At 40.7% G+C, this 27,087-nt stretch overlaps 1 protein-coding gene across 5 annotated transcripts in view; it reads right to left on the bottom strand.

Annotated features, from left to right (window-relative positions):
* Positions 1–27,087, bottom strand: part of SPECC1 (sperm antigen with calponin homology and coiled-coil domains 1) — a 102,925-nt gene that overhangs the window by 42,602 nt on the left and 33,236 nt on the right. For 4 of the 5 annotated variants that reach the window (XR_012996719.1, XM_076354946.1, XM_076354945.1 and 1 more), the window contains exon 4: positions 448–2,015. Coding sequence is in view for 4 of the 5 variants with exons in the window: in XM_076354946.1 (XP_076211061.1) it covers positions 448–2,015 (1,568 nt within the window). In the remaining variant the exon portion in view is untranslated. Of the gene's footprint in view, positions 1–447; positions 2,016–22,961; positions 23,261–27,087 lie in introns of those variants that run through there. The other variant, XM_076354947.1, reaches the window with a different exon arrangement.

The raw sequence follows: 27,087 nt of genomic DNA, 5'->3' as shown, positions 1-27,087 counted from the left end.
CTACTAATTAATCATGATTAATTATTCAGAATTTAATATTTGCTGCTAACTGCTCATGCCCTTCTGTATCTGGATTACCAAGTGATTTTCACTAATATTTCTTCACATAATATCAAAGTAATTTTTTATTGACCTGTTCTCTTGCTCCAATTTTGATAAACACAATTCTATTTACCAAAATAGTAAACTCTGCAGAAGATATTAGGGGAAATTAGTTTTGAATTTATAAACACAGCTATGCTAACAGTTATTCCTGGGAAAATATGCATATAGCAGCAGAAACAGACAATACCATATGAACACAGCTTCCATTCAAAACTAATTAATGCAATTTAAATCCTGGAAACTCATAATCAATGGCTCAATAACAATCTAAAGACCAACAATTATCTATTTGCAGAAGGACAGATAAACAACCATTATATTTTACAGCTGTTACTACTTTACCTTAGATAGCAGACCCTGAATGTGCTTTAGTTCACTGTTCGCCTTCAGCAGCTCTTGTTTAAGCTCAGTGCAAGATGCTTCTAACTGATCCTTTTCTGCATGGGCTACTTTCAGCATCTCTTGCACCTCAGAGTTGTCAGTAATACATCCCATCGCGTTGATTTCTGCGGCCTTTTGTTTCTCACTCTCTAACTGAGTTTTGAGAGAGCCATTCTCAATTTTTAGGCCTTCTAAGGCAATTTTACAGTCCTCCAGAGTTTTTGTCACTGTGCTGTTGCTCTGCTGTTCCACTTCTAGAAGTTTAAGCAGCTTCTCATTTTCTTCTCTCAGGCTTTTAATCACCTGCTGGGCATCTTGATGCTCCCTTTCTAAGCTTCGTAGGCTGCTGGTTAATTGTTGCTGAATGTTGAGCAATTTCTCTCTTTCAAATTGTGCTTTTTCAAGAACTTCTGCACATTTCTGTTCCAGTTCAAGGACCTTCCCCTCCTGAGCTCTGCTTTCTTCATTCTTGGATCGCTCTTGGAGGAGAGTCATTAGCTTTTCATTTTCTTGGCTCAGTTGTTCTGCTCTATCTCTATGTTGACGAAAGGAAGTCTCCAGGAGAGCTTTCTCTTCCACTAGCTTCTCATTTTCTGCTGTCAGCTCCTGCACCATTTGCTGTTGATCCGACAGCTCCTGCAAAGTGGCTTGTAATTCTTCTGCTGTGCTGTGGTGATTCTCCTCCATTTTTTGTATTCTCTCTGTAAGAGATGCAACAGAAAGGTCACTAATATTGTTTGGAGAACTTCCTGTAGTGGAGCATTTGGAACCTTTGATGTGGTTGCTGTTGGAGGATGTTGGCCTAGAAGGTACATCTGCTATATGTTCAAAATCAGATGCATCAGGGGACAAGGAAGCTTTAGTTACATCACTGCTGGAAGAACCTGAATTGCGCAGTGCACCCCCATTCACATGCTGCCTGTGCTCATCCGTTTCACCTCTCGACACATTTTTTGATGGGCTTCCAAAACTGGATTCTTGGGTAGTTGGGGTTGGGAGGCTGCTGTCACCTCCACTGCTTGTTGTTGTGTCTGAGAGAGGAGAGTTCTCTAGATAAAGCAATTTCTCTTTCAACACACGATTTTCTTCTCCTAGGCTAGCAAGCTCTTTTTGAAAAGTCCTGTTTTTTTCCTGAAGGGTCCGTATTAATGGATCTATGTCAACAGGTGATACTGTTTCTAAATTTTGGTTGGAAGCACCCATTCCTTCAGCATTAAGTGATCCTTTCTCTTTGCATTTCTTCAATTCACAACGGAGTTTGGTAATTTCAGAATCTTTCGTCTTTGCTTCTGCCAGGAGTTCTCTAACCTGAGATTCCAGAACAGCCTTGTCACCAGTTTCATTCTCTTGCTTGGACTTGCTAGTGGGGCGCACGTGTTTGGTAGGAGTCGGTGTACCAGAAGAGGTGGGGCTGGGTTGTGTTTTCCTAGTATTGGCTTGACCACGCAATACAGCTCTCTCTCTGGATACAGATGATGATATTTCCCGGGGTGCTGGAATCCCTGTGCGCTTTGCAGCTGAAACTGTTCCTTGAAAAGAGATGAGGCAAACTGAGTTAGTTCATAAAGAAAACAAGGCACACAACAACAATGCTAGAGCCTAGAACAGTCTTGGAAAAAACACCTTAGTGTTTGAAAAGGTTTCGTCATGACTGAGTGTGTGGATTCATGTTTCAAAGGCTTGTATTATTTTGCATTTCTTCCTCTCCCACCCCCCGCAAAGGAACACAGTCTGAACTTTTTCCCAGTGGCAATAATATGATATGTAGATGCTGCAATACATGAACTGCAACCCCAATACCAGGATATTAATTACTTGAAAATAAAAATTCTTTACACTACTTTGTAAAATGCTGAATTTAAACCTATTAATTTCTGGGGAAAAGTTCAGTAACTTAAGAAAAGGTACCATCTTGGAAAAAAAAAAGTATTTTTATCACACATGAGTATTTTATCACACAAAACTAATGTATTTGCATTATGCTCAGTTTATGCAGATCATCATAAAAAAGGTCTGAAACATTTATGCTGACCGCAGATTCAGTGAAATACAAAACTCTTCTGGCACTTCTAATACTAAGACAATTGTGTTGCTGTGGCTTCTTGCAGAAATAGACGAGATATTTTTCATGTTATAAACTCCCATATTCTTATGGAGGAAGAACAAAAGGAGGTTAGAAAGTTGATGCTGTTCTGTTTGGTTGTTGTTTGTTCTTTTCTCCCAACCAACTTAATGCAAAGCATTATGTGATTACAAGGGCAATAAAGTTTGAGTTGCTGATCTTCATCTTCCAAAGCTCTCTCTTGGAATATGGGACCATGGGTACTGAAGAAACAACAAGCCATCCTAACCATTAAAGTATTAACAAGCTGGTTAAAGAAAAGAAGCTGGTTCAGAGCGGAGGTATTATATGCCACTACAAGTGGCAACACTATGAATTTAAGAAAATCCTGTTGTCAGGACCTTACTCAAAAGGAAAAGCCCTAAAGTACAGAGCCATAAAGTTTTGGGATATGGTACAATGAAGAGATATTGTCTGATGTAGCCACATAAACAGGATGCAAGGGCCAGTTATGCAAACAGAAAGGGCTAGTGAGCCAGTGTTTGCAATAAAAACAAGTTCCAGAAGCACTCTGGGGGGAAATTCTAGAATCAATTACATCTCCCCATGTTTGGGAGGCACTCTTTGCTGATACACATGCGCAGCATTCACAGAAAATCAAAGGGCAGTTAAGACCAAAGGGGGAGCAGACTCCCTGCTGCACAACTGTGTGGCTACTGCCTTACACTGCACGCCACTTCATAACTCTCCCTAAGCAATTTCCACACGTTGAGGAAATCTCTCTCAGTAATGCAGGGCAGTGAAGGGTTAATATTAACACCACCAAGTTTGCTCAGCATCTCTTCTGAAGAATGCACTAGGTTTATAAACCCCACACAAACAGGAGCCCCTCCTCTCCCCTCCCAAACACACACACTCTGCAGCAGGCACAATAAACACCCAGAGACAAAGAGCAGCTGAAGAAAAGACCCCTGAACAGAGGCGCTGTGCTTGGGAGGAGAGCACAGAAAGGGCTCTGTGATGGCAGGGGCACGATAAAGCCAGAGACAAAGGCTCCAGTGTTTGTGGGAAGAGATAGCAGGGACAGTCTGGCCGGACAGCGAGCAGCCCACACAGCTTCATTTAGTCATCTACAGCTGGAGGCGCCAACATATCAAGGCAGCTCCAGGCTCCCCAGTGAAAAGTGCAACACAAGCGGAGACAGGAGATTTTCTACTGCAACTCAAATGGCTGCTGGTGCAACTCCAGACCTGAGAACTCATTTCAGTTGTCAGAGCTGAAGGCCCCTGGCTCACTGCTCAGCGCGTTTCTTAAACCCAAGGGCTCCCAACTGCCAAGATTTGGCACCTGCAAACCGCATTTGCACTGAGCTCAGCAGACAGCAAAGCTTTTAGTGTCAATGCAGCTAACACCATAAGATGAAGGACAACAGGGAAACTGAATGGACCATGATGTGATGCATTGCTTCCAGCAGAGAAACACCAGCTCAGCACGGCTCCTTCTTGCTCAGAGGCAGAGGTTCACGTGGGGATTCTCAGGTGTCCAGGCAAGAGAGAACAAGGCCTTGTTTGAATGCATCTCTTGAACATACAGTAGGACAATGTCCAGAGTAGAGAAGCAGTAGTCACGCAAGCTATAATCATACTACAGATTTAAGACGTAAAATACGTATTACAAATGGCCACAGACATTCTTCGATGGAGCCTAAGGGATGGATTTAAAGCCTTCTGTTATGTCCTGGACTTCTATTCAATCTGAAGGGATTTTCTACTGTTATAACAAAATTTTATGACAAAGCAAGTGCCTGGAATAACTCTTTTTTTTTTGTTTTTTTGTTTTTTTTTTTTTTTACAATGCCCAAACTAGTGCAATGACATGACTGTCATCTGGTCAACACATGACTGGGTAGTGTTATATAAGTAGCGGGTAGTGCTGACTGGGCGGTATTATATACGTTACAAGAAATAATGATGCTACTACACACTGGTAAAAATTACACAGCACTGAGAAAACCACCTTTTCCTAAGAGAAATGCACCACTTCTGGTAGCAATGCCAGTGTGCTTCTAATCACCACCAGATGACAATTGCAACATGATCCTGAGCAATGGAAGAAGTATACATAAGGATAACAATTAAGCATATTTAACTGGGATTATCTGTACTTCAACAGCTTGCCAACCAGTGCAGGCTCTGAGCTTACTCAACCTGTCCCATGTGTTTTGTAAGACTCCATGCTCTGCTGACTTGTTCTGTCATAAATCACAAAGCATTTGCTATCCATCAATAACCACTAACCTACCTGTTTTTTTCATGACATAGAAGTGTTTACGTATTTTCCTCTCTCCACTCTCCAAAACAGTGCCATGCAATACTAAAAAGCCACAGAGAGCCCAGAAAAGAAACAGTTCTCAATGCATATGTATGTTGATTACAAAGCACCAAAGCAAGTATAAGCACTACTATAAACTCTATTTTATGGGTGACTCCCCCTCTGAATAACCTTGAACTCGAGCAGTGTAGCAATTATAAATGGAACTGCCAGCCCCACAGCCTGAGGCACCCACAATGCAGGAACTGCATTTAGGGCTGTACAGTCACCCTGGTGACCTGATTAGCTCGGCACCCCACACGGGTTATGGGCTATGGGAGACTCCAGACAGACACACGCCTGCCAAGCTGCAGAACCCAATCTAGGGTTGATTTATGCTGCTGCTTAAAGTGGCTGGAATCACACACAACTTCACTTCCTAGGAAGTGCTGCTTGTTTTGAGCAGGGAAGAGAATCAATCAGCCCTGCATCTCAAAGGGTTGGTCAAAAATGGTGCTACAGCACCTCGTTCCTGTTTTCACTGTTCATCCACCCTGCCCAACCTGTTAGCTTAACTATTCTCTTGCCAAGTTTGAGCACAAGCTCATTCCCACTGTCCCACGTATCCAAGCTCACGCTACCTCTGACCAACAGTGTATTTCTCATTCCCTTTGCACCATACCTAACCTCCCATTCTCCCAGTCCCAGACCCACTCTGCTAACGGGCTCAGCTCGTGTGCCTCCACTGCAGAGGAACTGGGAATTACTCTGAATTACTCCACTGAGAGTTATTGCCTGAAAACTTGTTTTGCTCAGACTGAGGTGACCTCATCATCACATTCATCACCTTGGCACCCAGTAAGAACTCCGTTTTCAGTATCAGCCATGCTATTCACGTGTGAGGGATTAAACCTTAACATGTATATAGAGCTTATAATTTTCAAAGTGCTTTAAAATTAACAGCTATTTAACTCAAATCCTCTGAAACACGTAATTGTTAACTCTAGGTTACAGGACAGGGAAGCAGACAGAAATGAAATGCCTCACCCAAGGTCACAGTAAGTCAGTAAGGATCAGGACCCTGGAGCTCCTGGCTGGCAGCCTGCTGTGCAGCTTTGTTTGTACCACTTTCTGCCAGGGAATACTCGCTGACTTTCCACTGGTGTCAGAAACAAAGCGGGACTTCAATGAGATAAAAGTTGACACCTCAGTATGATCTTTAGCCATTTTAATCCCATTTTCAGCACAGCTACAATGTTTTCCACAGAAGGAAGGATCAGAATTACTCTTCAGTTTTTCCACATAATGATCTATATTTGATCTAAGCTCTCAGCACTTGCCACATCAGCTCCCATAGGGGCATCCACAACCCGAAGGAAATGGACTATGGAATGGAGAAAACGATTTCCCAGTCCCCCAAGGTGGAACACATAGGACTGCTGTTCAGAAGTAAAGTCCATGCAGTATGGCTAATGTAATTACAGTGCTAGCAGGGTAAGGGAGAGTAGGTGGCAAACATTTTACCATAGTCACGGGGGGACACACGTGATATTTTGGAGTGAAGATTCAGTGAGTTTATATGCCTTCACACTCCGTGTGCTCTGAGACAGTACATTATCACTGTCTTCCCAGTAAAGCACTAGCCTTGAAGTTATACTTAAGAGTCTAGTAAAATAAATGTAACGGCTCAAATACCTGCTTCTCCAATCCCAGAGCAGAGCAAGAATCTCAGTTGGGAAGTGACTTCATCTGACCACAGAATCACCTTTGAAATGTTCTAATTTCTGCCTTGAATCTATTTTTTAGAACTGGAGTCAATACAAGATTATTTGCCTCTGGCCTTTGTGCCATTTGTGTCCCACAACCTGCCCTTTTCTTAATCCTTCCCTCCATCAACATATTAATAACCCAAAGGTTAATGCCATGGGCTTCTGCTGTTTCAGGGACCGAATTAACAGGGAATGTTTCATTTTATACTTTCTTCCTAAATTTTAATCCTGTCAACTCTTAAGCTAAGAACAATAAAACCACATTTTCTTCTTTAACATGTTTAAAAATCCATGTTAGTAATTTATTCTTCCACAGTTTAAGTAGGTACTAAGTCTCCTGCATGTAGAGAGTTCATCTATGTAATTTAAGCATGCAGATCACTGATGCATTTCAGAAAGCATTTCAGTCATGTAAGACTAAAACATGAAGACAGATGCATCTTGGGTGCAATGTTTTTAAACAATGGATACCTTATTTGAATTGCAAGGGCAGGATAACAAGAAATAAAAGAAACCTATTCATAGCATTCTGCAATGTTAAAGTCATACGTTTCAAAAAGGCAAACTGTTGCCTACAGACAAGTTTGTACTCTCACGACTAGGACTGTTACATCTCTTTCATTCCAGCTCCTGCATTTGCAACAGGCCAGCTAATTCACTGTCTTGTGTCTTTTTGTCATCCCTCCCACCTCAAAAAGGGGTAAAGAAACAAAAGAGATAGCAACAAGAAATTATGGGCTATCTCATAGCCTCTGCCAACAGAAGACTGATTCTTCTGTTGTTCTGGAATTCTGTTCCCATGTGCTAAGATATTTTAATAAGTTTTGCCATCTGAACAGAACTCCCAAGCCTCAGACAGAAAAGTGATTCCTGCGATACCTTGAAGGAAAGGTTAGTATAAATCAAGTGGGCTGCAAGCATTTAGCAGAATGGCTAAGTAAAGAGAATACTATTAACAGCCCATGCTCGTACAGCCAATAAAAACAGTTAATAAACCTTCCCATACAATTTCACTGTGCTCCATCACATGTGGTTTAGCTGAAACAGGTCCTTCTTACCAGTTTTGGTTTTCAGCTTATCCTCTGGCCATGAGTTCGGTAGATCCCGGACTCAGCATTACTGCACTTACTCAGGCTTTGCCAAGACCTTGCTGAAGATCCACAGCAGCATTGGTAACAAACAGCAACACACAGGTAATGCTGACATGTACTCATATGTGCTCAGTCTTGCCTGTGTAAGGTCCTATCACTATTTTGAGCCAACTTTGAGCTTCTTATGCAAAACAAACCTGGGTCACAGGTGTACCTTAATCCCACCTAGTTTATGACACCTAGTGTAGGAAGCCAAAATACAGATGTCTAGTGCCATTTCAGATGCCCTTTAGGTATATTTAAAATACCTTCATTGAGCTAAAAGATTTGATAGTACCTGTGAGAGACCTGTCCTCTGCTCGAGAGGCAGACAGAGAGCAACTGGGATGTCTGAAGACACCTAGAATGCCACTAGACATTGAACTGAACAGTCAGACTTTCACAACAGATTTACAAGCTGGTGTTACAAGGTAGGTAATAGCAGCTTTTATGTGCCATTTTCAAATTACTCCAGTACCCAAGTACCCCTTAGGTGATTTCCAGCCACACAATGAACAACTTAACACAATGCATTAACATGTGACTTCATGACATTGTTGATCTGAATTTAGTCACAGCCAAATCAGAAAAGATGGTATTAGCTTGGAGCCACTGCACTCTGTTGACTCCCTACAATAAAGAAGTACATGTTACAGGGATCCTAGCCATATTTTCTGTCTTCTTTTGTCAACTCAGAGTAAAGTTTTCAAGAACCTAATTAACCTGATGCTTAAAATCCATTTTCCAAAAATGGCTGAGCCACTAAGAGCTCAAAGCTTAACTGAAAGCCCAGGGGACTTGGCACATCACTTTCACCCCGCTCCGGCATTGATCCTGAGATTGATACTGAGACTGATGAAGAGTGAACTAGGAATGTCCTTTGGGAAATGATGACTATACAGCACAGAAGAAGGATTGGTGTACATTTGACTCTTTTAAAGTACTTTTTCATTAAAAGATTTCAGAGTTTTGCACACATATCTACTTCATTGAAATACCCTATTTTTCCCTGCCCTTTTTTTCCTTTGTTTAAGCAAATGAAACAGTCAAAACCCAACTTCCCTGCTAACCAGAGATCTTCTGATATCCTAATTAACAGGAAACACACTGACACATTTCACGGTGGCATGAGAAAAAGCAAACATAAGTGCTGAAAAGTAGGGCAGATATAACAGCAACCCTTACCCGTGCTGCTGTGCTCTTTCATACAGATATCTACACAGAGGCAAAATCCCTATACATGTTCTGCCACATTGTTTAATGCTCCTATCCTTAAACCTCCGGGCATGCTAACAGTAAGACAGCTTGATAACAAATACTGAACAGATGCACATAACTAAGTCAACTCATGAAGAAGATCCAAATCAGTTCTAAGTGCTTCTTGGGGGTTAGAAGGAGAGTGGGACTGGATGCAGAAGTCCATATTTTCAAAGAGATATAGGTGCCAAGAGACACAGATCAGCACCTGCAGTTATTTTCAAAACTGTTTAAGCTGTTTAGAACTTCATATTTCATAGAATCATAGAATAGTTTGGGTTGGAAAGGACTTCTAAAGGTCATCTAGTCCAACCCCCCTGCCGTGGGCAGGGACATCTTCAACTAGATCAGGTTGCTCAGAGCCCCGTCCAACCTGACCTGGAATGTTTCCAGGGATGGGGCATCCACCACCTCTCTGGGCAACCTGTGCCAGTGTTTCACCACCCTCAGCATAAAAAATGTCTTCCTTATATCTAAATCTACCCCCCTTTAGTTTAAAGCCATTCCCCCTTGTCCTGTCGCAGCAGGCCCTGCTAAAAAGTTTGCCGCCATCTTTTTTAGAAGCCCCCTTGAAGTACTGACAGGCTGCAATAAGGTCTCCCTGGAGCCTTCTCTTCTCCAGGCTGAACAACCCCAACTCTCTCAGCCTTTCTTCATAGGAGAGGTGTTCCATCCCCCTGATCATTTTCGTGGCCCTCTTCTGGACCCGCTCCAACAGGTCCGTGTCTTTCTTATGCTGAGGGCTCCAGAGCTGGACGCAGTGCTCCAGGTGGGGTCTCACCAGAGCAGAGGGGCAGAAGTTAGAGTGAAATGTCTAAAACTTCTAGTCCACAATAAGCTTAGGTAAAAGTCAGGATAAAGAATAACACTATTATACTGTGACAAACTATTACAGCTTGATCTGCTTGACGCACAAAGGGAACGAGCTGAACAGGTTAGCTGTCAGCATTTTTCAGTGACCACAGTGCTGGATATTCTTTTGGATAATACTCAATAACTCGGAAGAGCATACCATTTTCCATCCATCTCTTTTAGGGTTGTCCTGCAGAAAGACAATACTCTCTGCTACCTGGTCTTTATGCAACAGCAAACAAAGCAAACCTAGGCTTGGCCAGTCACGGTTCTCCTGAATTAGTCTGTTTACAGAGTATTAGTCATAGAGCCAACACCTTTACAGGTCAGCAACTCTTTGGGAAGGTTCACTTGGACTCCACCTAGCTTTAAAAAACCCAAGGAGATGGCTGCAAAACAACAAAGGTGGTTTTGATAATCTAACACTAATTATATAGAAGCATCTGCTCAAATAAGGCCTCCTACTCACTTAGCAAACACTGAGACTAAAATGTAATTATAACATGAACTTTTTTCCTGAAGAATTTTAATGGCCTGTTGGACTGTCTGACTACATCCCCTGTGGAATAGGTACAATATGCAATAGGAGGAAAAACCTAAAAGACTTAATGCAAAGATTTTGATCTATGTAATCATTGTGGACAGCGTAGGGAAGCAACTCACGTACTGATATTTGACACAGAGTAAAAGAGTAAGAGACCAAAGAAAGCAAAATCAATATTATATTACAAAGTATTAGGGAACAACCGATACCTATATTTGAAAAGTTACACTACCAGAGGTTCCAAAGAAAAAGCAGCAATAAGCATCTTGATCTGAGCAATTCCTAATTTAAGACTACAGAGACCACGGACATTAGAGCTGAAGACTTTGTAAAGGTTGGCTTATTTTTTGTTTTAATTAGAAGATATGTGTCTAGAGATCTGGGGTGCAAGAAGCACACGAGAAAAGGCACTATTTTGGTAATTCAGAGATTAAGTCACGACAAAACTACTTGTCATCAATTTAAATCTGCAGATGAACTACTGGTAGTACATTCTTTTGAAGGGTGGCCACTAGAAGAGACACTCCCATGGTAGGAATGTAACCTAATAGGAGAGATGACCTTATAGTTGAAGCATCTCCATTTAGTTCAAATTTTAGCATCTAAACCAAGCAAAAATGTACAGATGTACTGTCCAGTACTCTTAGAATCCACAAAAGGCTCTATTTACACTGTCCCTTTCAGTAACTTATATAGTGGTTTTAGAAGAGAAGGTACCCAGGGAATCTCTGCTGCACGATTAAGGAATTTCTTAAAGATCACAAATATTTTATTTTCAGCTTGTTGGATTCACCCTGATCAATAACTCTGTCATCTTGTTCCTTCTTACAGAGAAAGTCACATTTAACTCTTCCAAAAAAGTGTAAAAATGCAAATAGAAAAAGAACATCAGCTCTCCTCAGCATCTGGTGGTTCCAAGCTCTTAGCACAGCCACAACAACAAGAACTGAAGCTCAAGTTCACATTGTCACAGCTCAATGCTATTACAGTGGAAACAAGGTCTCATTCAGAAGGTAAATGAGACGAGATCTGATCAAAATCCTGTTCACAAGGTCTCATTGTGAATTTCAGCCAACTTTATTCTTTACGGGCCTGTTCCCATACAATTCCTCTCTGAAAAACAGCAGGAGTAGTTAAAATCTCTTTGCCCTGAGAGACATGCCAGTGTCCATACAAAAGAGTTCCTCTGAACATTTCTTACGCTATTTACTTGGGTTTTCTGAAGGTTTGTTAAGTCTCAGATGAAAACTCAAGCTTGGATAGGCCTGCCCCAGTACAAAACCAGTGCCGGTTGTACTGTAAGAGGAAACTTTTGGTCAGAAGTCTAAGGACCAAAGATATGTCTGTGAAGTACATTGGCAAAGCTAAGAGGAGGCAAGAATTGTTCTATGCATATGTACCCTTAGCTAGCATGCCCAGTCTTTGCTTTCACAAATACAAATTTCCCTTTCAGATCTGTTCAAGAGTCCAAGAAGCATCCAAGAGGCTTCACTGTGCCATAAGCCTCTGGCACCAAGAGAATCATGAGAGTACCACTGCGTTCACCTCTGAAATGAGGTGTACAAAACCCCATGGAACAACAAAACAATGTACATGTCTGCCAATGCAGGTGCAGATTACAAGTGTAACTGCAATCTACCACTGCGCTGCTTTGGATTTCTAGAGTACCCAGCAACCTGGCATAACAAACATTGAGATATCCAAAGCAAATGGTCTAGCAAATGTTCAGAGAAACTCTATATCATACACTTACTGGAATGTCCCCCTGGTAAACTCAAGCCTACTTTTTTGGGAACCGTTAATACCAGTGGGCCTGCCAAAAACTTTAGTCACCTGCTAACTATACCCCTTGTCTACCACCCAAAAAAAATGACTAAAACTTCCTATATGTAGCATTATCCCAAAATTAATCTGGTAGAAGTTACAGAAATCCAGAATTTTCCTTTTTTAAAATAGTCACCCCTACGTGCTGCTTCTTTTTATCCAATTTCACAATTTCCACAACCACCATAGCTCATGATTAAAAAAACCCCAATTTTCATATTCCTTAAAGAGGGCCTTGACTCTATATACTTGGGACATTAGCACACCAAAGTTATAGGGATCTCTGTGTACTGTGACACTTCCTGATTTTGTTTGTTCTGGAACATTTCCTGCCTATGCACCTGTCAAAATGAGATGAGATCAGGTATAATTATCTCATACCTACAGCAAAATTAATTTTAAGCCAAACCCTATTCTGGGTTTTTTTTAGAAAACAACTGTTCAAGAAAAAAAACTGAGAAAAATATCCATACATGTGAATCTTTCAGTGAACGGAGACAAAACCTCTAGTACTTCACTGAAATAAGGGATTTTTAGTTTGATCTAGTTGGTAAGTTGGGGATTTCCTTTGTTCTCCTGCCTGCTAGTTTTGAGGCTTCTGCTGTCTAAAAGGTGGTTAGCAACTGTTTTGGGGGGACATCCTTGAAGTTTACTAACACCTCCCCCCAGGAAGGTGCTGTTCAGAAAGAGCAGTGGATTTGCTCTGAGGTAAAGGCAGAAAACTAATTTCTCAACTCATACGGCTGTACTAGGATTTTTCCCGAGATAAATGACCGCTAGCTGGAGTAAGAATCCCAGTATTTTCCTTGACTCTAGCTTTCAGACAAGTAGATAATTCTCTTCAGCTCAGAAAACGGCTTCCCAGCTAATCTAGCCCAGAAGTTCATCACTCTACCATTACTGCGTTAACAGTGGTGACAAGACAGCTGTACTTCCATTTCTGGAAAATACAATACTACTAGATAGAATGCCAGTGTTGAGTATTTCGAGAAGTACAGGAAATTAAAAAGCAAACAAACTAAAAACCAACCATAAATCTATATAAATTCAGTTAATAATGGTCATCATAGAGTAGCAAGTAGATACATTCCTCCATGTACAATGCATATACAAGGGCTGCCACAACTGAACGTTAACATCTTCATTAACTTCCAGCCACAGATCAGAAGAGTTACCTAAAACCTCCTGATCCAAGAACCCAATAGGAAAGAAAAGTGAAAAGAACCCTGCTCCTTCCAGAGAAGTCGGGTGCTGTGGATCACTCCTCTAAGCTACCGAAATCTACCTGACATCACATCTATAAGCACAAAGGGTAACCAAAAAGCATTTTTAAGTGGGGAAATGCTTAATATCAACATTTTCACAATTAGAAGGTTAATTTATTCAACCTGTTTATTTAACTGTTCATGAGGCCATGCTGTGAATTGAATCATGGAACTGATTTGGCTATAAAAATATCTGCATGTTTCCCTCCCCCCTCTGCCTTTTGCTTTCTTTGTTAAAGGCAGATCCTGATCTAATTCACTGTCCTTCCCATAAACACTTCAGCTTGTATCACTGAGTGAGCAGCAAGACACTACAGAGGAATGGAGTCGCAGAAAATGCCTTTACACAGCACTGCTGTTGAGTGCTTTGTATTAGGAAACCATGACCTGAACCCTCCAGTTGAGGAATGCTGCCCCACACTTGGCCAAAAGGCCAGGGCTGACTGAACCAAAATAACTTCTTTCCTCATGAATTCTCAAACCCTGTTAACCCAGAGTGGGGAAAAAAGGGATCAAAAATAGAAACACGAAAGGAGGTGGTTCGTCCTCCCCTAAAACAGCACAGAAGTTAAAAGCTAGAGGCCTTTTTTTTTTTTAATTGTTTCCTTAATGCTTAATAACCAGTATGCATTGCATTGGTATTACAACTGCCCTTTGTTTACTAAAATGTGATGACCACATAATAAACCCAGTTTTATTGTTGTTTCCAGCCCGCTTCAGCGAGGGGGTGGGGGGAGGACTGCAATTTAGTTTCCACAGCTCATCCAGAGCTTTAGCTCTGCCTAGTATAGCAATAAGGGAGCCAGCTAGCACTGTCCTGAATAGCTGATGCTAGAAACTAGATTGAAATCATTAAAACTATCAACACAGGATGAGACCCATCAAGAAAAGAAATGAGACAGAAGGGGAGAGAGGAAGAAGTCTCATAACATAATGAGATGTTTATCTGTAAAAAGTTGCCCACTTCAAAGCAGGAAGAGCTTTAACTCCTTGGTAAAAAAAAAAGCTTTTAATTAAAAGATCAGTCAAAGATTTTCCACAGTCAAGCAGCCTCAAAGAAACTATGTGTGGAGGAGGCTGAGAGTAATTTCTAACATGATTAGTCCATTCTTTAAACTCAACAAGGTTTTATGAAAGCAGCATTTCTCAAGATCTAGAAGATAAGGATTGTGGAAATATCCTCAGTCTCCCAAAGAGCACTGTCTCTTCCCTTCTGATGCCTCCACCCTCACCAGCTTTTGCTCAGGAAAAGCCTGGAGAAATACTGTCAGAGCTTTGTGCCTCCCACCTTGGGGCAAGATAGATTGTAAGCCTAAGACTGATGGATAGTCGAATGGATACTCAGCTTTGGGTTAAGCAAAGTTACTGCCATGTACTTTAGGAGGCCTGGAAACATACATGAAATATTTCTGTACATTGCTTTAGCCAGCCGAAAACAGGCTGTCTTCTGCACACAACTTTCCATTATATGAACATTTAAAAACCTTTGAAGATTTAAATAAATTGCTCCACTTTTCTGGAGCACTCTTTCCATTCAAGGAATTATATTTGCAGATGGGGATGGATATGACACCACTGCCTTATCCCTTTCCAGCATTAGAATACCAGCATTATGGCTGACATTACATACTCTTGGGAACAAGACTTAGACCCACTTCTGTTTGGTCAGGTCATATATATAATTTTTTTTATGCTTTTTTTTTTTATTTTCTGAGAAAACAGGATTTTGACAATTCACCCTTGAACGGGTAAAATGTTACTTTTTCTCTACAGGCTGCAATTTAGCAACTATTTTATCATGTCACAGATAGACGAACACCAGGGCTATTGCACTCTGGGCGAGCTGGTGCTGTGAGCTTTCTCCAAGCAGAGAATACTAGTCCCTGCAATGACTGATGTTCATGGAAACTCACAGACTCACCCCCACTTACCAGCTGTTAATTGTGACTAACAGACCTTACTGCTGAGCTGGTTCTTCTGCACAAGCATAGGGAATTACCTCTGCTTTATTTCAAGAATCATATGCGGTTTTCTCTATGAGAATAGATATTCAGATATGCTTTTGAAGGTCTTTCTCTTCCCTGTCTTGCAGAGAACTAGGTTCCTGCCAACAAATTTCTCATTATCCACACCCTTGTAGAAACATCCCCTACAAAAGTGATTATATGAGGCATAATTATATGGTATTATAAGGATTTCAGTATAATAATGCAGCAGTGTCAAAATGCAGAAGACCTTTAGGGTATGAAGAATACAAAAGAATATCCTCCAGATGCAGGGAAGAAACCACCTTTGCATTTTACTTTGTTCATGTTAATTAAAACAGCTTTCTGTCCTTAATACAGGATGGGATTTCTCCAGTCAGTTGGACTGGTCAGAGACAGTTCAAACAGTGATATCAGGAAGACAATATGTTCAGTTTCTACCTTTTTCTCTATGACATTTCAAAAGCATTACCTTAGTGTGTTCACATTTGCTTTACATACTCCTATCGAAACAGCCATGTATTAAGATACTTTTGGATAAACCTATCTAAAGGAAACCATTAAGGTAAAAGGCAAAATGACCTTTTACCTGTAAAAGGTAAACAGGTCAAAATTAAAAGGCTGTAAGAAAATCATATGGCCTTACAGGTTTTTCTGCTGAATTCAAGAATCCTACTGCAATGTCCTGAGGCAGAAGCTGTGTAGAAGGGCAGTGTCCTCAAAGATTAAGAGTTTTCTCAATAACCATTTTGTCTTTTCTTGAAGTAGCTTTAATATTTTCAGATATCATCCTAGTTTAGAAATGGAACAGATCATTGAAGGCAATCAAAACATAACTAATTACCATTCATCAAATTATCCCGAGAATATTGGTCACCAGTCTATGGCAAAGAAATGCAAAAGAAAGGTTAAGGATAAACTACAATTCAGTAGGGGAAGAAAGAAAAGTCAGCCAACATAAGTACAATATGTCAAACGACTGCACCCTGTCCCTAGAGCCCCTTTCCATACATTAAATATGACTTCACTGAAGTTACTGGTAAAATTCTTATTTGCTTCAGTAGTGTCCTACTTTCACCGACGATTTTTAACAGCTAGCACCAAAGCATCCATCGGGACAAGAATATGAGAGGAACGTAACTTTGCTCACAGGACATGGACATATTTACTTAGCCCCTAATATTCTTCCCAAAGCAATTGAATGAATTCCAATCAAGATACAAAAACTATACAGTTCTTTCATCTTGGTAACAAATGGGAGAATATATGTCCTTGTTTCAGCCAACACATCCCCTACGCGTGCTAAGAACTGGACTGTGCAAACTCATGTTAGCCTTACATTATCCCAAGGGTATATTTTTCCAGTCATCAAAATCAAATTTGCCTGTAAGAAATTTACATTTAAATTTTGCTGTTGATAAAAATATACAGCTTGTTAGTTGTGTGCTACGCAGACTGATTAAAAGGGCAGAAAACTGCAGTTCTGCTGTTAATTCTACACCCTGAGAGAACTGACCAATGAGCATAGATCATACAAGGACAGAGTAGTCTGCCTCAGAACACGCAATCCATATCTATTGATGCTTATGGAAAAACACTACTGCTCCATGAAATATAATAGATGGAACATTTTAAAAGAGATCTGTGAACACGTCTACTTTGGATTATAGGAAGAAAAAAGTTGATGCATGGAAAATCTAGCAGTGTCTATTATCATCAGAGCTCCTCAGTTTTATATAGTCTTTAATCATTGTGCTCAAATTGCTTGGAGACAGAGCATGGGAAAGAATCAAAAAATAATGAAAGTATCAAAGATTTGTCAACCTGCTAGTGGCAGTCTGTGAGAATCACAGAAAAATCAAATTAAGTCCTCTTCAAGCAATACAGTGCCAATGAAATCAGAGAAGTACTTGGCTTCAGTTTTACAAATTCATGTTGTTCTGAAAGCTACATTCCCTGTGGAAATCAGATGTTATGAAGAGTAGATTAGTAAAATAGAGGAGGAGTTGACAAGAGAAAAAATAAAATAAATTACTTTACTGAAATACTAGTAGAAGCTCCAAAATACAGGACTGCTTCTGAACAAACTCGTGAATACCTCCAGGGCTCTGGCAGGTTTCAGTAGGAAGACCAAGGTGCAATACTTGCTCAAATTTCTTTGGCTAGCTTTATAGCTTTAAGATCTTGAGGAGCCAAATATAACCCAAACAAAAAGAAGTAAGCTTTGTTGTTTCTCCAAGGCCAGCATTATTCCCTCCTCCTTTCACCCTTTTCCCTCATTTGAGTAATTTAATATTGTGTCAGAACCAACACACAATCACAACCATCCACTGGCTGTTTCCTTATCACTCTACCACTGTCAAGCCAATTGCAGCACATTAACGAAACTAATAAAACAATCATCAAGAAAACTAGCTTTTACATTTACTATTTAGGATCTATTATTCATAGATCCTAAAACACCACCAGCACTGGGGCAAAAGCAGTCTGCAGAGCTCTAACCATAGGACAAGCTCTTGCTGACCAGCTCATTCAGTAAGATTCCCAGCAGAAGCTCCCTGCCTTCACCCAAGAATGGCTTTAATTTTCATCAGCAAAACAATCTAACACAAAACAAAATGCATAAACCACATCCTGCTGCCTGCCATGCCCTAGAAGTTCTTGTAAAAGCTTTGGTCCTGCCCACAGAGAAAGTACTCCACACTCAGCACATCCTCCCAGCCAACACTGAAAACTGTTGTCAAGGCCCTTGCCTTAGCATAGGAGAATTTACTGACCTCTTCCATTAATTTAGCATTCATTGGCCTCTCATCTTGGGATCAGGGGACCTCAAATTATCACTTAACTTTGCCTCAAACAGATAATTTCAGAGGCAGCAAGTTAGTCATACTCATGACTAAATTCCTCTAAGAGGCCAGTCCAAATTGTGACATAGTCTCTTGGCTGTACTCATTTCACTGGCCTGCAGAGCAGAAAAGACTACTGCCATTTGACATCTGTTTGTCGGTATTTCTGAAATGATTTAATAATGTCAGTCCAGTCAAGTCACACCACAAGACTAATCAACAGAGCTGGCCCTAACTGGCCTTGGAAGAGAGGCTTAAGTCAAGTAAAAATTACCCTCCAGAGGAAAATAATCTTCTTCAATACCAGTTTAATCAGCAGCGTGTTACTACTCTGAAGAATGACAGCATTTGTAAAATCCCCATGCGAGAATGACTTGTGGGAGGAAGAGGTGACTAAGGAATTAAACTATCCACTGGAGAGCAAATTGTGGTTTGCTGGCTCCACTGGGAACAAAAGGTCTACAGCTCGCTGCCCGAGCTCGAAGAGGACATGACTTGCTGTCGGTATTTCCATGAAAGCTGTTATGTGATTCATTAGCTTTGCTGGCCCCTCTCTCCTCCCTCCCTTCCCCCCACACCATCATTAAACTCATCTGTTCTCTTGAGCTCTTGCTTGGCAGAAATGGTGTGCTGACATATAACAGAGTTAAAATGAATGGCTCCCATGTTTAGAAGAAAGGAGAAAGGAAGAGAAGCAGATGAGAGACTCTAGAGAGAGTACCCAGAAAAGATCTGACTACACACCCCAAAAAAGAAAAACAGAAATCACAAGAAGTAATGTATTTCTACAATACTCTATCTTGAAAGTCTCTGTATGTTTTACAAGCTATATATTCCTACACCGAAGAATCCCCTCCAACATAAAATGAAGCCACCCCGAAGCCAGGACAGAACAGACATAAGAAAACAGATCAATACTGGCTTAGTGTATGCAGTGACATTTGATATTCTCATCCAAGCCATGTAAGCATGTTTTACAAATAAGCACAGTCCCAAAAAAAGTCTAACCCTTGGATAACCCCACCCATCACCTTGTTCCAACTAGAGAAGTTAACATTTCCCATTCAACCGCTTCTTTCAAGAAAATTTTTGTATGTATTGAGTCATTTTTTCCACCTCTTCCCAAAGATATTAATCATCACATCACCTGCAGATGTTTAGAGGATAAACAAAACCCCACCATCACCGTGTCAACCAATGTCAAAGAATCTTAGTACTCCTGTTCAGAAATACAGGCTGCCTCACTATTTCCAAGGCAAACTAATGTCTGAAAGGCTTCTCTCAATAAATACTAGTGCACTGGATAACATTGTATTCTTCCATACAACTCCCATGAAATGCTCCCACAATTTCACAGGTGCTCTGGCCTGTGTTTGTGTATGCTGATGGGCTGCTTGAGGCAGCCAGTCTCAGAAGCGGAAAACAAACTCTACTGACAAACTGCAGCAATATTCACTATTGTTTTACATCTTTTTCTGTTTTACTTTACAGGTGTTTTCATTCTAAAAGCTCCACATGTTTTATAAATATAAATATTCAGAACACTCAGGTATAGCAGGAAAAGTGACCGCTTGCAAGTAGCAGTTTTGGCAAACAAGTGATGCAAACTTGGGTCTCACACCACAGAGGAAAAGTTCTTACAAATGATTGTAAAAGTGGTTTAAAATAAGTTTTAAATTAGAAGTCAGGAAAAGCCTATAGAATCTAACATTATTACAAGCAATCTCCTCAAATCCTTTTTAGACACTCTTACACTCTTAGCAAGACGTAGATTAACTTAAAAAGAGATATTAGGCTGTTACAGTCTTGTAAATCTTCTGTTCAAAACATACCCATTAGATACCAGCAGTGGATTACTTTGTAAGAAAGACGCAATGTAGGATGTCTTCCCTTTCTCTGTCTTCACCTCTCCACAATCCCTTCCTCAGCTAGTTACATTTCTTTCCGATTCCCCTGTATTAACATGTTAGCTTCAGACTGCTCAGCTTGGGGGCAATAATTTCCTTCCTGTTCCTTGACAGCACTGACCAGCCCACCCAGAACTTGGGGTTATCACAGCTGTATCTTTATATCCCAAATCTTGATTGTTAGCTGTAGAGTCAGGATCACTCACATGGGCGCTGTCAGACTCAGGAAGTGTTGCTTCTGGGACCTGTATTATTTTATTTAGTTTTGAAACTAAAATATATCTTTGTCATAGAACTGTAGCCTTGTTAACCAAAAGCTGTGCATCCCCATGTCCTGTTTTTCCTATTTACACTCAACAGGAAAACCTGTTAAAGTACATCATACTCTCGTAAGTATATGAAAATAAGTATTTTACTCTAGGTTATAACCAATATCATAACAGAGGCATTTTAAAGACTTCAGTGTCCAGTGACACCAATAGGAGGAACAATTGTTTTAAAAATCTGTCCCCGGTACCCCAGGATGGTAAGTTTGGGGTGAAAGACTTACAGATGAACCATACAGTGTCCATAAAGTTTCCTGGAAAGGAAAGAAAAATAAACAAGATGACCCTGAATATCATGCTCAGGGAAACAGGTCAAGATTTGATTGTCTGTAGTTAAAGCTGGTGCATGAGCTAGATCAATAAAGAAGCCTATTCCTGGGTTTTATTTTGGTTAGTCCAAAAGAACCAAACTTAAAGTACCACAGTTATTCAAGATGCAGGTATTCCTGAATGAGAATTGAATTAAGTTCATCCAAGCAGAAACTAAGCCCAACACAGATACCTCCATGTATCACATTCTAATGTAAAAAACAAGTTTTTGCATCCTAGTTGTCAAAAATCAACACAAACTCTGCTTCAGATGTCTTTACATTATGCTCTGACTTCCAAAGCCAGAGCTCTCACACACAACAAGGAGTACATTGTCAGAATTTTTTTTGTCAGCAGGAATGTTCCTGAAACTTTTTTCATGATTAAACAGAGTTTTGAGCATGTAGTTCAATACAAAATGCTCTGTGTTTTTCAGTCATATTCATACCTTATGAACAGTGAGGACATATTAAAACAAGACAGTACAGCCTACACTTAAAAACTTAGAAGAGTTTTAAAACTGTTTAGGTGCAACAGAAGCATAACCTTTTCCCCTTCAATAAAAAAAAAAAGTCACAGGACAAGAGAAAACAAAGGATGAAAGAAATTTTCAAAACCCACAGGGGGTCTGCACGCTCATTTATCATCTATGTTAATAGTAATAAGCTGTTCGAATCCCACCACTGGCCCTGCAAAAATCGGAGTCAGTTTTCTCAAACTCTGATCAGAAGTTAGCAGTGTACCTCCCCATACCTTTATCCATCTCTCCCTTAGTTTATCATCAGTATTATCCCTCCTAAAATGACAGTAACATGTTTAGTTCCAGCAAGACTTCTATAGCTGGCAGTGGCCAGTGAAATACAGATTTCAGGGGCTGGGGATGTAGGCAGCCGTACTTTCCAGCCTAAAGTTTAACTTTCCCTTAGGGCAGCATTTCTTCTGGTGACTGGATACTGGCAGCTTTTGTGTTCTTCATTAGCCTGCTGATTAACATACTGCTAGAGAGTTCTCCACTACACCTAACTGCCATTCCAGCACTCACTGGCAGATCTGTTGAGAGAGATCCTAGAGTAGCAATGCAGTGTTGTCTGCCTCTTGCTTTTCGTCACAATACTAGAGATCAGGTACATATGCATTTGCTTTTAAAACAATTGCTACATATCGAATCCGAAATTATAAGGAAACCCTGATCAAGCAATAACAACTTTAATGGAATTTTGTGAATGAAATTCCCATGGCAACAGTAAGAAACAGAGTGCCAGGAAATACAACCAATTCCAGTTTTCTGTACATTAGAGGGTTCTAAGCTCGAACAGAAACTAATAAAAAACCAGCAGAAATAAGCGGGCCTACTGTTTTTTCCTCATTCAGCATTTGAGAAACAAGCAAAATAAATCAAAAGGCAACCAGAACAGTACTATGGCATCAGAAACAAATTACCAGCCTGCCGAGTGTCCAGTATAGACATTTAGCACAAGGGGAATTAGATATACCTGATACTAGCTCTTGGCTTTCTATAAAATCTGCTTACTGATTAACATGCAAAGCACTATACTTCTGAAAGGACAATGGTGGGAAGACCTTCCACAAAGGCATCGTTTTAAATTCTAAGGCCTGGAAATTTCAGGCCTCAGGCCACGAACAATGGTAAAGACTAACACAGCCAAGCTGCAGATCCTGACAAGTTGTATGTACATCACTAGATAAGCTTTGTAACTTTTTAGCTGCATCATGCAGACTACGTAAAATACTATCTGTCAGGCATTAAGGTCCCTCCCTTGCAGGCATTCTGTTCCAACCAGCAAAGGATTTCTTTCAGAAAAGCTTCCCTAAGGACGGTGCTGTGATCTCAGGTACGGAGCAGTAACAAATAGCATTTACAAGGCACAAGGTAAACAGCAGTAATTTCTCCAGCAGCCTCGAAGCCATCAGCATTAGCTATGACAACAGCCTCTGTTTCTGCTCAGTGGGACACTGCGGTTAACACCACCCCCCCCCCCCCCCCCCGAGAACAAAACCCCATTCCCTGCAGTAACAGCCCCCAAAGCCGCAGGCAGCAACCCCGGCATTTCGCACGGTCCTTACAGACCTTGGTCGTGCTCCTCCGCTCGCCCAGGCTGGTTGCCCATCTTCGGTCACTCCCCCGGCTCTTCCCCGAGCTCCTCTAGGACCCCGGCGGCCCGCTCATGCTCGGTGCCAGAGGCGGACCTGCCTCTATCTGCTTTTAACGTCTACGGTTCAGTCAACTTAAAAAAGGAAAAAAAAAAGTCAGCTCCTTCCTAGTTCCTGGCACCAGGAACAGAGCCTGCTGCTCATGCTGAAGCAGCTGTGGCTCTCCCTCCTACCTCATTACAATATTATGCACTGAAGGCCGGCCTGTGCAGTTAATTAGCTGCCTGACTGCTGGAATAAAAGGAGGGGGAGAAAGAGAGGCAGAGAAAGAGCGAGCAGCTCGCCGGTAAAGAAAGAGTGACTCAACGAGCAGTGCAGGCCACCCAGGGGCAGCAAGCGCACACTACAAGCGGTTCGAAGAAAGGCACCAAGCTCCACCACAGACGAGCTTAGCTTGGAAACTTAAGCAGGGCTTCAGTGCCCCAGCGCACCCACGGCTGCAGAGGGGTGAATGGCCAGAGAGCTGTTTCTAGGCCATACACTAGTATTCAAATTAATACACTAAATTTCAGAACAAAATACTGAAATGCAGCCGAGAGCGACGAAGGGCAGAAGGACCCTCAGCAAAGACAAGAGCAGCCAAATGCCTCCAAGCAATGACAAAATTTATTTTGCCCCAATGCACAACACCTGAAGCATGCTTACCATGGAGCAAACGGACCCTGCCCATAGATCTAAGTACACTGTTGCATACAGATATACTTAGGTGTCTGGTTAAAGGCAGCTCTTAACTAAGCTCTCACAAGAATTAGGGGACCAAATTTCAGAAACACTCAGCATCTTCTGAAAACTTAGATACCCAAACGATACTGACATGGAGATTGAACTCCTCTGAAAACCTGACCACGATTGTGAGCATAAACCCTTTCTGAAAAATCCTGCCTATCAGATCTGTTCCGACATCCTCTAGGGCTATTCCTGGGTAAGCCTGAGCATCCCCAGCTCTTCTTAGCCTCAGCTGGTGCTGAGAGTAGTCAGTATATTGTTTTTATAATATAGATGTGAACCTGCAATGTACAGGATACACTGAATACTATTAAAAAGTAATTCTTGCTTGAAGTAAGGACATGGTGTTTTATTATTCCTAAAAAACTATTACAGTGATTTCCAAAATTCCCCTCATGCTAGTTCCTCACAAGCACTGAAAAAAAAAAACACCAAACCCAACCACACCTGATAGCTACTACTACATCTAGAAGCTGCAACCACAAATACAATCTACATACTGTATCTCTATCATCAATATTTTTGACCGTGACTTGTACTGCAAGAGCAGCTGCATGAGGCAGGCCTACCCACAGAGGCTGGCCAACAGCCGATCTTTCAAAGAAAGAAATCAAGATGCTCCTCACTAATGGAATCATGATGTACCTGAGAAGCAAGAATACTGAATTACTCCAGTGATCAGTTTCCATTACATGGATAATTAACAGAATCATCATCTTAAAGTCTTGATTTCAACAAAGACGGTTAAAAACAAATTCAGAAATAAACTATTGTGTCCTAGGCTCAAAACAGATTGAAAATAAAACATACAGAAATTAATCTAGGTAGTTGTGAATCCATTGTTTCAAATAAAAAAATCTGGAGATCATTCAATATGATAGAAACAGAATTTTGCTAATATTTCAGTATAACAGGGTGAATTAGTTGTCAATTTTAAATTTTTCATTGTTCTTGCTCTAACACTTTATGGATGAAGTTAAAAGTTTTTATACAGCTGTCTATATTTGGATGACATTAAACAAAATTCCTGTCTACTTCTATCTTATGACATGCCAAGTATAAAATGCTTTGTTTAATGAATAAGCCATATAAGTTCTATAAAAAAGGATCATTGATAGTGCATTCTTTTTCTAAAAGTCGTCTTACTAGGATGGGTACTCAGCTTGCCCTTCTCAAAGGTACAGATACAAATGTCCTCCAACTGCTGTTGAAACCTATCTCCAAGGCAAAGCGATTTTCTTCTATTATAGACTAAAGAATGACTTCTGCTTTTCTTCAACAGGATTCACCAGAGGGACTGCATTAGCTAAGATAATCTCTTGGGTTGATAAATCCTGACATTGAGCATATATTATTTCAACACCTGCTTTCTATTCCTGTAACACAAAAGGGAATAGTATAACAGGGTCCCAGTACAGTATGGGGTGCAAATCTGGAGTAATTATAAAATATAATCACCGAGTCAGAGCAAACACACTTGAAATCCGAGCACTGTAAAAGAGTCATGACTGGAAGAACCAATCTGTTATTTTCGACAGTGGCACGAAACATAAATCAGAACATTCTAACGCCATGATAGGGAGAATTATGTCAGGCGAAAGACTTCTTGCCCAAGTCCACAGTGAAAGGTAAGGTATGAATCTGAAAATACAGCTATAGCCTGAGCAGAAGTCATGGATAAGAGATGACTGTTTATGGAGCTTGCAGCTTAAACTGAGGAAAAAGAAAAAGGAATAATGGCAAGCATGACTTCTAGCATGGTGACTAGGTGATAAATTACGACAGATGCATGGCTAAATCTTTTGGCAACTATTTATTATCTGAACATTTTACATTATTTTCCCTTCCTCCTCAGTAATAAAGGTATAAAAATAAATGAATGAACAATTTCATCTCTATAAAGTAGATTAGCTGGTTTCTTCCTAGGCACTATCCACTTGTGGGACTGCCAATAAAACCCTACAAACACCCCTTTTCTGTATAGTGAGAATGGGAATTAATTACCGAAGGTGTGACATGCATAATTCTTTCAACTCACTAGTCAAATGACAGGACTTATTTGCCAGGCATAATCTTTCCTCAGACCCTACTCTCACAACACAGCACATTAATTAGCATAACTTCTGAAAGTTCAAATTGTAATACATCCTCAAAAGAAGACGCCACAGAATGATCTCAGATTTCCAGTGGCCAAATAGCTGACAGTCTCTTCAGAAGGCTAAGGTCTAAAGAAGTTACAGATGCTGAGCAGGACCTCCAGGGGCTGGACCTTCTGGTGAAGACTGAACTAAACTGAATGGGCCCTAAAGGTGGACACTGACTATCAATACCAGTGTTCACACTGTCATGCTCTATTTCTTCCATTAATGCTAAAATTTTATGAGCACTCAGTATATACGTAGGAGAGAAAAGAAATCTACAGAGATGAGTATATCATGCACAGTACTGGACCCCAAAGCATTAGGAATATAATATCTATGTTGAAACCCAGAAGAAAGAGCAAATTTATTTTTAACCATGCTAAAAACAATTTTTTTGTTGTGAGGATGCTTGGTGAGGTCATAGTTAAGTTCATGGCACAGAACTGCAGCCTTCCAGGTATCCATCTGAGATACAGCTGCCAATCCATCCCTCTTACTTTACAGTATTAAAATCTAATGTAAGCCAAAAGCTGCTGAAAAAAACAGTGGAAAAAAAAATATACAAGGAATGCCAAGCCCTCTCCTGATATGCATACTTGTTAGACCAGGCCAGCTTTGCATTCTTTTCTTTTGCTCCTTCCCTCCCATTTTTTAAGTGCAAACATAATGGCACTCTGCCAAGGCATTTTGGCTGTGATACATTTAGGTCTAGAGAATTTGTGTTAAGGATCATTTCTCTTCAAACCAGCTGAAGGAAAGCTGATAATTAACCTAGGGCAGGTAGTCAACGCAAGGTTGTGTTGACTTTGCTGAACAACTTCACTAAAGAAGCCTGAAAAGAAATGAAAACAAACTAGAGATCACAGATTTGTGCTATTCCTAGACCATCCATGCATGCTCCCCTTTCTGTTTAGGTATCCCTAGCAAGGCTTTTGTGATCATCACAGTTTGCTTACAGCTGTAATGGATCTTCCCTATATGTGTTGGCTTGAGTCAATTAACTGTCAACAATTTAATGAGTCAAGTCATTACAGTCTTTAAGATTTAGCATTTCAGTATCCCTACCGCACACTGAATCCTCTTAACTGGCTCAGGTCCCAGGGTGGTAAACATGTGCCAACAAAGTCATTCTCAGGGGAATATACAACAGAGAAAAGGGTCTCTGTTTCATAATTG

Source organism: Aptenodytes patagonicus, chromosome 17, assembly GCF_965638725.1.
Source record: "Aptenodytes patagonicus chromosome 17, bAptPat1.pri.cur, whole genome shotgun sequence".
In the NCBI taxonomy this organism is placed as follows: domain Eukaryota; kingdom Metazoa; phylum Chordata; class Aves; order Sphenisciformes; family Spheniscidae; genus Aptenodytes; species Aptenodytes patagonicus.
The sequence above is the reverse complement of the archived record's forward strand: the minus strand, read 5'-3'. Positions and strand labels throughout refer to the sequence as shown.